Raw genomic sequence first — 15,073 nt, 5'->3', positions numbered from 1 at the left:
GTGACTTAACACGTGAATCCTCAGTTTACTCATCTGTAAAATGATGATAATAAGACCTCTCCTGGCTATGTTAAGGGTATTGTTTTGAAGACTGAATGATCTAATGTAAAGAGACCAAATGAAGCAATATATGAATTGTTTTGCAAGTTTTAAATCAATCAGCTGACAAATATTTAATAGATGTCTACCCACAAGGAGCTTGCATCTGAGAGAAACAATAAGTGCATGTGTAGATATATATATATATATTTAATAAATGTAAATACAATTATATTCAAATTCTTTAAATATTATATAGTTTGAGAGGGAAGGCACTAGCAGCTGAATCAAGAAAGAATTCATATAGCAGGTAGTTTGGGAATTAAATCTGAAAGGAAGAAAAAAACCTATGAATTGGGGTGAGGAGAAAGTGCATTTCAGATAAAGAGAAGCCAGCACAAAGTCATGGAGATGGGGTATGGTATTTCACATATGAAGAATAGAGAAGGCCAGTTTGACTGGATTGCAGAGTATAGTAGGAAAGGGTTAAAGTATATTTTATCTATTAGTAATACTATTCATATGATAAATGTGAAGTCATATTGAAAACTATAAAATACTGTACACGTAGGATATTAACAACAACTTTAGTAATTTTCTTTCAGAAGAATCTATGGAATTTTTATTCTTAATAAGGGGGGCTATTTTGGTTAAAAGTGAAAATGACAGGTATTTTTTTTTTGTATTTAGTTAATCCAAGCTATTAAAACATGTAAAAAATAATGCTACCTCCTATTTGTGCATTATTTTGCATTATAAACATGCATTGCATATTTACATATGTTTTAATTCTTAACATCTCTGAAGTAGATGAGGGACACTAAGATAACAAGAGGCAATAGAACATTGACTCATGTAGTGAGTGTACATACCCATTTCCTGCCTGCTGCTGCACACACCCGCTCCATATTTCATTAGTACATTCCTTACTGTTGTTAAACTTTCATCACTTTTTTCTGCAAAGCCAAGGTAGTTGTAAGAACCCACATTAATGACATCTTGGATAATTCTTCCAGTAAACCTAAAGTGAATAAATGACAGAGGAGCAAAAAAAGTAGTCATTATATTTCATTTCAGGACCAGATAAGTATACCAAATTCTCAAATTCTGGCCCATTTCCAACTTGGAATTATTGCAATTATGACTCACAATATTTTTGAAAGGAGTAGTTGCTCTTTTTCTTTCCCTTTCACTAAAGTCTCTTTTTACCACAATATGGTTGCATTCCAGTGGTGGTTAAAGTAATTCCATAATTAAAATTTAGTAAGGGGCTCAAAAATTTTTCAAGTACAAAAAGTACCTTCTATGCAGTACCCTCTAGCTCATAATTTTTCCTGAACATGGCTGAATGTGCTTGTATAACTTAGAAAGTAATCTTTAAAGAGACTGAATTATGGCCATCACTGGAACCTTAGGTAAAAATTAGACTTCAAGAGGAAAATCCACATCTTTCTGTATTTTGCTCTTAACGCATAGAACCCATATAGGCATAAATTTGATTGCAGTATAAATCAAAGTGCTATGGAAAATTTCATCATGGTAAAGCATCCCATTGACCTCTCATGGGAAAGAGAGAAAGCTAACTGACTTGAAAGGCAGAACAGCTGGTTCTATCTTCCTTTTTTTAATGTGGTCCATAGATAGCAGTGAAAAGGATTTTCTCTCAACCAGACACCTTTCCCATACTTCCAGGCTGACTTACTTAAATGTCCAGTTGTAATCATCTGACACTCGTTCCATCACATCGAATGTAGGCCCTGGGACACTGCAGATTGGCCGGTTCCAGCTATCTCGTATTCTCATGTAAATGTTCCTTGTATAAAAATTCTCAAAGTCTTGGTATAGGGGCACGAAGTCCTATTGTAAGAGAAATAATTAATCCTTGATATATTTTTCTCTCTTTTCTCTTTTGTTTTAAATTAAGGACATATTGGAGGCCATGTTAATCAAAATATTCATGTTGTTTCTACTGTATAAGAATAACGGAGGATTCAAAGTAAGGTAAAAATAAGTAAGAAAAAAACCCCTATTTTTAGAGGGGATTTTTATCCTCTGAGATGGCCTCTGAGGTACCTTTTAACCCTGAGAATCAATGAAAGAAGTAATTGCATGACCTCTGGAGCCTATAAAATCCATATTAGTTTTCCATATTGGAAGATACCAGCTTGACTGTTCTCTTCAAAATTTCTTAAAGAATAATACCTTTGGTAGAAATTTATATGTATATTATTCCTAGGTTCAGCCACTCCATACTTACACATAATAGCATATCCTAAAGATAAAACAAATGCTGAAACAATATGAAATCACAGATACTTATCTAAAGGCCCCCACATCTGTGGCTTGGGAGAAGACATATTGACAATTCTTCCTGCCCAGGACTGTTTTTCTCAATCTGTGACTGAGAAATGAAGGGAGATTGTTTAGAAAAATTTTCATGGAGAAGAAGAATTTTGACTTGGAACTAGCAAAGATGAGAGTGAAAAAGCAGTGTAGCCCAACTGTTTCCTCCCAGGTCCTTGATCAAAGACAGAAGAAGAGCACCAGTTTGAGGGATGATTGGTAAATCTGAGGAGAAACTATAGGTGGTCCTTTTCCTAGTTCAGGTTATCACAGGGAGAGAGACAAAAGCCTCTGGGCACAGGGGAGGGGTTCCAAATAGGAAGGTCTTAATAGGGATAGAGCTGAAACTGTAACTATGTCCTGGGGTGTGGTATACAAAGGAGAGCTGAGAGCTGTATAGCTCTGATCCTGGAGAGTGGACTCAGAACCTTCCAGTGAGGTCCTGAGCTGGGGTCTGTCAGAGTATGGACCAAGAAAAAGTTCCTGTTGATCTGGTCCTGCAGTAGGGTTTTGGAGCCCAGGTAGCGACCATAGGCAGGGCCTAAAACTTAAGAACCAGGTAAGGGAGCTAGGACCTCACCTCACTAAAAGACAGTCCTCTTGTTCCTCCCTAATTCCTGGTATCACTCCCCACAGAAGCTATTCCGTTTTTCCCTAATCAAACTCCCATACCTTTATTCTTCTCCTCATCTCAGTGAGGACATTACCTCTTTACTGAAAAAAATTGAGGCCATTCAAGATGAGCACTCTTTTCTTGACAATTGTAATCTTCCACTCCTTTCCACAGTCTATAACAAAAAGTTGGCCCTTCGTCTTGCCAAGGCCAAGCACTCTGCATGTGAACTTAACCCCATCCTCTCCTGTCTTTTTCAGCAGATTGCATCTTCAGTCATCCTGCTTCTCTTGAATCTTCAACTTCTCTTAGTCAGCTAGTTCCTACCCTTTCTGCCTTTAAATATACTGTTCTTCTCCTTAAAAAAAAAACTTTGACTAGACTCTGTCATCCCCTCAAGCTGTCATCCTGTAATTCTCTTCCCTTTCTCAGCTAGACTCCTTGAAAAAGTTGTCTACACTTGATTCCTCCACTTCCTCTAACCTTACTCTTAAACCCTTTGCATTCTTGCTTCCAACTTCCTCACTCAACAAAAATAACTATTTCTAAAGTTATCAGCAATTTCTTAATTGCTGAATCTGATGGTCTTTTTCACTCTTCATCTTTTTTGACATTTCTGTTACATTTAATATGGTTGACCACAGTTACTCTTGCCTCTGGATTTTTATGATACTATTTGTTTTCTTGATTCTCCTTTTTATTCTCCTATTTATATGATTTCTCCTCTGTCTCCTTCCACATAATTTTCTAGAGTATTCTAGTCACCTCCTAATTGGTCTTCATTCCTTCATTCTCTCACCATCCAGTCCATCCTACACACAGCTGCCAGGGTAATTTTTCTTAAGCACAGATCTGACCATCTGGACTCCCTTACTCAGCCATCTCCAGTGGCTTCTTCTTGCTTCTAGGATAAAATTTAAAGCTCTATTCTACCAACCCTATATTTCCAGCTTCCTTGGACATTATTCCTCCTTCTTGCATTCAGCCAAATTACCCTCCTTTTGGTACCTCAAACAGAACACTCAAATCCCCTCTCTTTGTGCCTTTCACTGGCCATTCTTAAAGGCCTAAAATAAACCCTCTTCTTAGCTCTCTCTCATAAAGTCTTTCTCCTTCTATAAGACATAACTCAGGCACCATCTTCTTCGTGAAGCCTTTCTTGATCCTTCACATTGCTAATGCTTCCATTTCAAATTGTATTATATTGACAACTTTGTATATATTAGCATTTGTTGACTACATATTTATCCTGACTATATTTAGGGTTTTCCCGGCAAAGATACTGGAGTGGTTTGCCATTTTCTTTTCTACCTCATCATGTAGATGAGGAGACTGAAGTAAAACAGGGTTAAGTGACTTGTCCAGGGTCACACAGCTAGTAAGTACCTGAAGCCAGTTTGAACTCATGAAGATTAGTTTTTCTGATTCCAAGCCCAATGCTCTATTACCCAATGGACCACCTAGCTTCACCAAGGAGAAATACTCTCCGTAAAATTCCTCTGTGGGGAGGCAAGCTGGAAATGAGAAATATGTTGAAAAACTCTCTTCCTCTATATGTCTGCTTTTTCCAACATCTTTCTCTCTCCCCTCCCTGGAGAATGTTCTCTCCATGTGTCTTTCCTCCAAGAAGCTCTGGAAGCAACTCAGGCCCTCACTCAATTATGTAGCATTGTGCTCAACATGCTCTCCCCCAGTCTGGAGTCCTTTTGGATATACAACTACATTCAAAACATCCCAAAGTTTTTTGGAAGCTTGATAACACATATTCATATGGATATTTATATTTCACATAAAATTTTATTACTTGATCTCGAAAAAATGATTTACTGGCTTTTCTGTTTAATTAAGATAAATATTTCCTTGCTTACCCAATTTGCTTTGCAAGCTATAAACTCCTTGAAGTATAGTACTCTCTATTTTGTCTTTTTATCTCTAAAGCATCATCCATAGTCATACCTAATTGTAACTAGGTTCTCAAAAAGTTCTACCTGTGTGTTGGTAAGCAAAATGGGCTTCTTAGCATTTAGTTCAACAAGTGCCCTTGAATAGTTTGGCTTTTGTTCCCTTTGAGTAATTCATTGAGCCTTATTCGGTGCTAAGCCCCAGGCCCAAACCCCTATTAGGTGTAAAACCTTAGTGGGTGTGGATTGGCAACTAAGGTGGGGCCCAAGGCGGGGCTTACTCCAGGGAGGGCCTAGTTTACATGTCTGGGAGAGAAGAGGCTTTTAGACCACGTGGGTTTAAGTCCACCTTTTTGTGATGATTCTAGGTCATGTGGGTGACACATTTTTTTTTGCAATTTGTGTCATTTCAAAAACATGAAATATTTTTTTAATGGCACATCTTAAATTTAAGTATCTATTATAATTTTTTGGTTTTTTTCCCCTGCATTGAAATTTTGATGATGCAACATGTGTCATATCTCCATACAGAATCATATTGTAAGCAAGTCATTACACCCACATATTCCTGCTGGTGCATGCTGGATTTCCCAACAATGAGCAACACTTTCACTTGCCAACACTTGCTTGTTAAGAGCTGTTGGTGGACTTGGCCTCTGATTGGTTATAACTTGCATTTTGTGTGTTTGGAAGATTATATAATCACTATGATTTTATCTCTGTCACCCAACAGATGAAACATGTGTGAACGGTTTTTTTCAAAATTTTCTTCTCTTATGCTTCTGCCACTCCCTTATTTTTATTCAATGCCCCCCCCCCCATCACATCAGCACCGCACAGGGGGTGGTATTGCCCACTTTGAGAACCTTCATATGGACTTTATTTCTCAGCAAGCTATCCCTTTTATGAAGTTTTTTTTTTAAATGAGAGAAAAAGTAATTCAACAAAACTAACCAACCCATCACTAAATGCTGACAGTATTGCAATTTTACACACACATAGTTGTCCACCTCTGCACATATGGAGGGAGGTGCTTTGCGTGATCCGACTGCTTCATGCCACCAAAATACATCATTTTAACATAAATATTCTCCAATTGATGCTATGTGGTTTGAACCATGAGGCAACAAATCTAAGAAGAATAAAAATTGCAAATAATTCATAGCAAATTTTCATGATATTTAAGACTAGAGATTGAGGGGAACTGGTCGTGGGATGAGAATGAAGAAAAACATATATAGCTTAATTATTTAATTGGTATTTATGAAATAGAGAAACAGAAACAAGTCTCTAAAATGTTGGGTAGAAAGTTTTCTAGAGGGCTTATGGAAGGATGTAGATGAGAATTGTACAGGAGGACCAAAAAAATGTATGAATGGATTTCAGTCTGTACCGGTGGAGCAAGTGGAACTTTGAAGAAAATATTTGAAATTATACTGTCAATCAATCAGCAAAAATTTATTAAATGCTGTTATATGCTGGGCATTGTCCTAAGCTCTGGGAATGCAAAAAGAGGCAAAAGTTATTTCCTGCCTTCAAGAAGCTTACAATCTAATGGTGAGAGTGTGTGTGTGTGTGTGTGTGTGTGTGTGTGTGTGAAAACAACATGCAAAAAAGTAAATGCAAAGTAAACTACAGGATAAATATGAAATGACTAACAAAGGGAAGGCACTGGAATTAAGAGGGGTTGGGGAAGACTTCCTGTAGAAATTGGGATTTTAGTTCAGACTTAAAGCCAGAGAGGTCAGTAGTTAGAGAGGAGGAGTGAGAGCATTTCAGGGATGGGGACAGCCATAGAGAATACTAAAATGGAGTGTCTTGTTTGTGCGACAGCCAGGAGGCTGATGTCACTGGATTGAGAATTGAGGGGTCAAGGAATTGGAGGTCATAGTGCAAATGGAGAGTAGGGTTATATAAGGGAAGGTGGAAAACCAATATATTATGGTCAGATAAGGGGATTTCAGAATTCTTGAATGTGGAGGTGGTACATTTGTGGGTGACGCCAAGATTCAGAGTATCACCATCTTTGTGCATGACTGAGGTGGGGTGAAGAAGTGGCTTATAGGAGGTGAGTAGGGTGAGGAACTAAGTAGCCAAGGTATTTGAGGGAGAATCAGTATTTTCATGTCCCCTAGTAAGGGGGCAGATGTTGAGGAGGAAAGAGAAATAGTGAAGCAGGTATCAAACTCATTGAGGAAGGAAGGGAGTGACTTGGGGAGTCTATAGACAACAGCTACCAGGATTTTGATTGTGTGGTAAATATGAATAGTGTGGACCTCAAGCAGATTGATGAGTGATGGAGGAAGGGGGAGAACCCAGAAGTGGCATTGGGGAGCAAGGAGTATTCCAACCCCCCTATCTAACCAATGTGCTAAGGGGAATAAGTAAAGGTGTAGGCAGTGTTGGAAGGGGTCATCAGGGAAACTATGTCATCAGGAGGAAGCCAGGTTTCAGTAAAAGTTCGTACATGGAAGGAGTGGAACAGGAAAAGATTTAAGATGAAGGGAAGTTTATTGCTTATGAACAGCCGTTTCAGAAGATATTGTATCCTTAGTACCTGACACAGTGCCTAGCACATAATAGACTTTAATAAATGTGAATTTAACATAAAATTCAGGATAGCCAATCTCACACAATAGCTTATCTTATAGTTATTCTAAATTAGTAGTAATTATTACTGTCTTGAAAATAGTATATTGCAGGGCCTAAATCAAAAGGAAATTTCTCCCTTTCTCCCTATTCTCCAAACAATAATTATAATGCAAAATGAAGTATAATAGGAAAACAAGAGAAGTACAAAGTCCTATATGCCCTCAGAGGTAGGAAAGATTATTTCTGCCTGGGGTTGGGAAGGATCCGTGAAAGCTCTGTGGAGGAGGTAGCATTTGGGTGGGACCTTAAAGGATGGGCAAGATTTCAAAAGGTGAAGTTAGGGGGGGAGTGAGGTGTAGAACAGCATTCCAGGCATATGGGAACAGAGTGAGTAAGGGCACTGAGGGTGCATTAAGCATGTTCAAAGCAATGATAAATCCAATTTGACTAACATATACTGATTTTAGAAGGAAATTATGGGAAATTAAGCTATAAAGGTTAGGAAGCACCAGGTTTGAGATGGATTCTAATTCTAGACAAGGGAGTTTGGACTTTCAGATCTGCCAATAAAGAAGATTAAATTGACAGAGGTGTTTAGTATAGATTGGAGGGAAGACAGTGAAAATAGGGAGCTGAGTTAAAAGTTTATTGCTATAGTGTAGGGAGAAGGTGATAATGAGGACTGTCCAAGAATAGTGACAGTGGAAATGGGAAGGAAATGATCCTAATGATTCATAAAGCATGGGCTGGTATACTGGCATACTCTGGGAAAGTCCTCCCATTGGCCTTTTCCCTAAGGAAAGAAGGTTCCTTGGTAGGTTAGAAAGTTTGAAAGAGAGTGATTTTTTGTTGTTGTGTTTTTGTTGTTGTTGAGTTGTTTTAGCCGTGTCTGACTCTTCATGACCCTATTTGGGGGTTCTTGGCAAACATAACTGGAGTGGTTTGCCCTTTTCTTCTCCAGCTCATTTTACAGATGAAGAATTGAGGCAAACAGGGGTAAGTGACTTGCCCATTGGTCACACAGCTAACAAGTGTCTAAGGCCAGATTTGTACTCATCAAGATGAGTCTTCCTGATTCCAAACCCAGCATTGTGTCCACTGTACCACTGTGCACTGTTTTTTAAGGATTGTTAAATACTTCTATCAGGAGCAGATAGTGGGTGCAATGGATAGAGTGCCAGGCCTGGAGTCATGAAGACTCATCTTCGAGTTCAAATCTGCCCTGAGACACTTACTAGCTGTGTGACTCTGGGCAAGTCACTTTAGCCCTTTTACCTTAGTTTCCTCATCTTTAAAAATGAGCTGGAGAAGGTAATGGCAAACCATTCCAATATCTTAGGAAAGAAAATCCCATATGGGGTCATGAAGAGTTGCACACAACTGAAAAATGGCTGAACAACAACAACAGCAGTAATTTTTATGGGAGAAAAGAACTGGAAATTTAAGTAGGTATTCTTTGTTTGGGGAATGGTTAGACATTGTGCTATTTGAATGTAATAGGAATATTACCGTACCATAGGAAACAACAAATATGAAGAATTCAGAAAGTTATTGTTATTAATTCAGAGGAGAATTAGAATAATTTCCATAATTATTATATAATATAATTTATATAATTATTCAGAGAATCATAATACTATTATTAAGTCAGAGAATTAAGACTTATATGAATTGATCTAGAGTGAAGTAAGGAGGACCAGGAAAATAATATGCACAGTGAGTATAACAATATAAATTGGAGGGGTAGAGCCAAGATGGCTGTTTGAAAACAGCATCTTACCAGAGCTCTCTCACAAGTTCTGTCAGATTCCCCTAAAAAAGTGAATCTGAGCAGATTTGAGAGAGTTGGAAGCTGCTAGCAGTCTGAGTGGGGCAAATTTCCAAGCCAGGAGAGTCCAAAAGGTGTATGGGACAGATCTGTAGGCTGGGAGAGCACTTGGCATGTGGAGCTGCACCAGACAACACCAAAGCAGAAGCAGCTGCGGAAACCAACCAGTGAGACAAGCTGGGAGAAAGCTGAGTGCCCAAAGCTGGTGGAGGTCCCCAGGCCTCCCAACACAGGACAGGAGTCTGTGGAAGCACTGAGAGGCAGCTGCACAATGCCTCTGGCCATGAGAGATCTACTCCTGAGGCTTTCAGCCCAAAGGATTGAAACAAGCCTTCTTGAACTTCCTGGAGACACAATGGCCAGGTAAACAGCTCTAATCCCTCCCCCCTGACACAGAGAAATCCTTGGGGAAAATGCTGGAATAGAGGACACAGAAGTGGGGTTTCAGTGGCTGAGTAGTGGGAGTTCCTGAGTCCCTGAGGGACAGAGCCAGCAGGGGTCAACACCAGGAGCCTAGAAGAACCCTGGCACCCCGAGGGGAAGTGGCAGACACCAACACAGACAATAAACCACTGAGACTACTGCTGAAGAACAACAGTGTTGGAGAGCAACCCCAGAAGAAAAGGAGAATTCAGGCAGCCAGACCCCTCCCCCATACCTCGGGAAACTGAAGGCTACAATACACAAAGCCAGTAAATAGACCCACAATCTCCAGAATGAGAAACATGGGACAGAGATCCCTGAGCCCCAAAATCAGAAATGCATTGTAAAGGCAGGAAAAAGGTAACCAACACGAAGAAGAACATGAAAAAACTGAGGAACATTGATTCATTTTATGGAAGCAGGGATGATCAAAATACCAATTTGGAAAAGGATACCATTGACACTATACCCACATCTGATACCTCAAAAGGGAATATGAACTGGTCTCAAGCCCAAAAACCATTACTGGATGAGCTAAAGGAGGATTTTAAAAACCAAATTAGGGAGGTAAAAGAAAAAATGGAAAAAAAACACTGATGAAATCAAGCCTTTAAGAAATAAGATTGGCAAAATGGCTGCAGAGATTCAGAATCTAAACAGAGAAAATGACACCCTGAGAGGTAAAATCAACCAACTGGAAAAGGAGACTCAAAAGTAAAATAAAGACAGCAACTCATTAAAAATTAGAATTGAGGAAGTGGAAACTAATGACTCTATGAGGCATCATGAAGCAGTAAAACAAAATGTAAGAATGAAAAAATAGAAGAAAATGTGAAATACCTGATTGGAAAAACAACTGACCTGGAAAATAGGTCCAGGAGAGACAATCTAAGAATTATTGGTCTACCAGAAATCCATTATGAAAAAAGAGCCTTGACAGTGTCTTTGAGGAAATTATCAAAGATAACTGCCCAGAAGTCCTAGAACCAGAGGGTAAAAGAGTCATTGAAAGAATCCACTGATCATGGAAAGCAGGGACTTGCGTGAGCTCCCCACCATGTACCTCCAAAAACCTATAAAAATGGTTCTGAACAAATTCTAGAACTGCAGAACCCACAAAATAGCAGAGAGAAGCAGGGATCCAGCCCAGGACAGCCTGGATGGTCCCTGGATGAGGTCTATTGCGAACGGAGTGGAGGGGAGCAGAGCTCAGCATGGGAGGCAGCAGGACCAGCCAGACAAGGAGCTGGGCAGAACAGGCCCTAGCACCCTGAATCAGTGAGCTGTGGCAGTTACCAGACTTCTCAACCCACAAATACCAAAGACAACAGAGAAGGTTAGTGGGAAAAGCTGCGGGGAACAGAGTTCGCGGTTTGGCCACCATCCCAGGGGCAACGGGGGAGGTGCAGCTACAGAACTACAGCTGCAATTACTTCTGTCCCCAGGCCCACATGGTGGGAGGAATTAGGTGGCGGATCAGAGCAGGAGTGAAGAGCCTGCTGAAGATTTCCATCAGGTTCGGGTTGGTGGTTCTTGAGGAAGGAGGAGTGCTGGTGTGGCAGAGCTGGCTATATAGAAATAGCTCTGAAAACAATGGCACAGTCCCTCAAGCTTGGAACAAAGTACTCTTGGCTCTACAAGCAGTCATACCCCGATAAAAAACTCAAGGGTCAAGTAAGTTGGCTGGGAACATAGCCAGGCACCAAAAACACACCCATATTCAGTCTCAGACTTTGGAATCCTTCTTTGGTGACAAAGAAGACCAAAACATACAGCCAAAAGAAGTCAACAAAGTCAAAGAACCTACATCAAAAGCCTCCAAGAAAAACGTGAACTGGTCTTAGTCCATGGAAGAGCTCAAAAAGGAGTTGGAAAAGCAAGTTAGAGAAGTGGAGGAAAAATTGGGAAGAGAAATGAGAATGATGTAAGAAAACCATGAAAAACAAGTCAATGACTTGCTAAAGGAGACTCAAAAAAATACTGAAAAAAATGTTGAAGAAAACAACACTTTAAAAAACAGACTAATTCAAATGGCAAAAGAACTCCAAAAAGCCAATGAGGAGAAGAATGCCTTGAAAGGCAGAATTAGCAAAATGCAAAAGGAGGTCCAAAAGACCACTGAAGAAAATACTACCTTAAAAATTAGATTGGAGCAAGTGGGAGCTAGTGACTTGATGAGAAATCAAGATATTATAAAACAGAACCAAAGGAATGAAAAAATGGAAGACAATGTGAAATATCTCATTGGAAAAACCACTGACCTAGAAAATAGATCCAGGAGAGGTAATATAAAAATTATTGGACTACCTGAAAGCCATGATAAAAAAAGAGCCTAGATATCATCTTTTAAGAAATTATCAAGGAGAATTGCCCTGATATTCTAGAGCCATAGGGTAAAATAGATATTGAAAGAATCCACAGATCGCCTCCCTAAATAGATCCCAAAAAGTAAACTCCTAGGAACATTGTCACCAAATTTCAGAGCTCCCAGGTCAAGGAGAAAATACTGCAAGCAGCCAGAAAGAAACAATTTGAGTACTATGGGAAAATAATCAGGATAATACAGGATCTGGCAGCTTCCACATTAAGGGACTGAAGGGCTTGGAATACGATATTCTGGAGGTCAATGGAGCTAGGACTAAAACCAAGAATCACCTTCCCAGCAAAACTGAGTATCATGCTCCAAGGCAAATTATAGATTTTCAATAAAATAGAGGACTTTCAAGCTTTCTCAGTGAAAAGACCAGAGCTGAAAAGAAAATTTGACTTTCAAACACAACAATCAAGAGAAGCATGAAAAGGTAAATGAGAAAGAGAAATCATAAGGGACTTACTAAAGTTGAACTGTTTTGTTTACATTCCTACATAGAAAGATGATGTGTATGATTCATGAGACCTCAATATCATAGTAGCTGAAAGGAATATGCATATGTATATATGTGTATACATATATATACATACATGTGTGTCTATGTGTGTATAAATGTAGGTGTATATATATATATATATATATGTATACACACACACACACACACACACAAAGGGCACAGGGTGAGTTGAATATGAAGGGATGATATCTAAAAAAATAAAATCAATTTAAGGGATAAGAGAGGAATATATTGAGAGAGGGAGAAAGGGAGAGATAGAATGGGGTAAATTATTTCCCATAAAAGTGGCAAGAAAAAGTGGTTCTGTAGGAAGGGAAGAGGGGGCAGGTGACAGGGAATGAGTGAATCTTGCTCTCATTGGATTTGACTACTGTGCTATAAGAAATGGGGATGATACAGACTTCATAATAACCTGGAAAAACTTATACCAAATAATGCTGAGTGAGGGGAGCAGAACCAGGAGAAAATTATACACAACAGCAGATATATGGATTGTGTGATGACTAACCCTGATAGACTTTGCTCTTCTTAGCAATACAGAGTGCAAAGACAACTCCAAAGGACTCATGATGGAGAGAGCTCACTACATCCAGAGAAAGAACTATGGAGTCTGAATGCAGATTGAAGCACACTTTATGCTCGCCTTTCCCCGCCCTTTTTTTTTATCTTTTGTTTTGGTCTTTGGTTTTGTTTTTGGTTTTGTTTGTTCTTTCTCATGATTCATTCCATTGTTCATAATTCCTCTTTACAACTTGACTATTGTGTAAATAAGTTCAATGTGAAGTTATATGTAGAAGATGTATTGGATTCCATGCTGTCTTGTGGAGGCAGGGGGGCAAGAGGGGAGGAAGAAAATCTGGAACTCAAAGTTATGTGGAACTGAGTGTTGTAAACTAAAAATAAAAAAATCTTAATTATAAAAAAACCAATATAAATTGTAGAAATCCCAAATGAATAAAAAGCAAAACCTAATGCTGCATAAATATAGTAACAAAGCTTGGCAATAGAATAGAATTGAGAAAATGCATCTTTTTTTTTTGCAAAGGTGGGGAGGTATGGCTGTGTGATGTTACAAATATTATCCAAAGTTGGTTAATTTTACAAAACTACCTTTTTAAAAAAGTCTTTGTTATAAAGATGGCTTTCTAGAGAGGGGAAGTAGGGAGGGTTATATTTAGAAACATGATATTAAAAACAAAAGGTATCAATAGAAATTAATTTAAAAATCATTTTGGGAAAATTTGATCATACTTGTAGGCTGAAGAAAAAGAAAGGGAGATATTGAAGATTCCTTGGTTAAAGGGGACATGATTGGCCCATGAAGTCCTGGAAGGGGAAAAAGATGAAGGGAAATGGAATAAAGTGCACAGGTGGAAAAGTTAGCCTTTGAGTGGATAGAGATTTTCTTCTGATATAGCAGACACTGAAAAACTTGGTGTGTAGTAATTTACTTTTTCTTTCTCTTTCTAGTCATTTACTCTCTACAAAGTGGGAGGAAGTTAGCCCATCTGTTGTGACTATGGAGGGCCTAAGTGTTTGAAAAGAAAGAAAACATGTAGAAGATTAATGAGTAGAATTTGATGATATTCCATTAAGCTCCATTGGGGTAATAGCACAAATATTTAGTAAAAATAATCAGATTAGTTTTTGAGCCTTACTCCAGCAGTGTGCAGTAGCCCAGGAGTGCTAGGGAAAAATCTGACTGGAGGTTAGTCTGAAGTTACAGGGCCAAAGAAGTGGGAATAAAATGATTTAAGGGAATGAATACTTAATGTTACAATTCATAAGTGGCCTTTTCTCCTTGTAGTTCAGGGCCTATAGATTTGGGTTAAAAAGAACAGCTCACCTGTTGCTCTATTGCAGAGGTTTTTGTACATCATCATCACCATTCAGTATTTAGTGAAGGAGGACTCTCTGTAGCTTTCAGATGGTTTAACTTAAGATACTGAAGGAATGTTGGGTCTGGAGTCCAGGGCCATCACAAAACTATCAGCTGAGGAGGGGGAGACCCTTGGAGTTTCTGACCAGAACAGGAAACAATTGTTGTTTACACTCCTTGTAAGCCATCAAAATCTAAACAATGGGCCTTCAGGGCTTAGGTGGGGGCTATTATTATCATTCTATGAGAGCTAGAGTGAATTAGGTTTAAAAGTGTAGTCAAATAGCTCTATTTTGAAATACAATGTTTTTATTAAGCCTGTTAAAAGCAATATTTCAAGAAATCATAAATGAAGTCTCATTGGACAAAAAGTAAATTGTCCTAGCTTTTTTATTTCTGTTTATTTTATAGGAAGAAATAGACCATAAAACTATAATAGTGAGTGACCTCAACTTTGCTCTGTCAGAAGTAGATAAGTTTAACCTTAAAATAACAAGAAAGAAGTTGAGATGGATAACATTTTAGAAAAGTTAAATATGATAGACTTATGGAGAAAATGGAATTCAT

General features: G+C 38.7%; 1 protein-coding gene across 2 annotated transcripts in view; it reads right to left on the bottom strand.

The window, feature by feature from the left end:
- The window catches only part of SPTLC3 (serine palmitoyltransferase long chain base subunit 3), a 217,900-nt gene that overhangs the window by 131,318 nt on the left and 71,509 nt on the right, over nt 1-15,073 (bottom strand). For both annotated transcript variants that reach the window (XM_036749299.1, XM_036749300.1), the window contains exons 3-4: nt 1,742-1,896; nt 912-1,060 (exon numbers count right to left, since the gene is read on the bottom strand). In XM_036749299.1, coding sequence (XP_036605194.1) covers nt 912-1,060; nt 1,742-1,896 — 304 coding nt within the window. The remainder of the gene's footprint in view (nt 1-911; nt 1,061-1,741; nt 1,897-15,073) is intronic.

Source organism: Trichosurus vulpecula, chromosome 3 (genome assembly GCF_011100635.1).
Source record: "Trichosurus vulpecula isolate mTriVul1 chromosome 3, mTriVul1.pri, whole genome shotgun sequence".
Taxonomy (NCBI): Eukaryota; Metazoa; Chordata; class Mammalia; order Diprotodontia; family Phalangeridae; genus Trichosurus; species Trichosurus vulpecula.
This window is presented reverse-complemented; position numbering and strand designations above follow the sequence as displayed.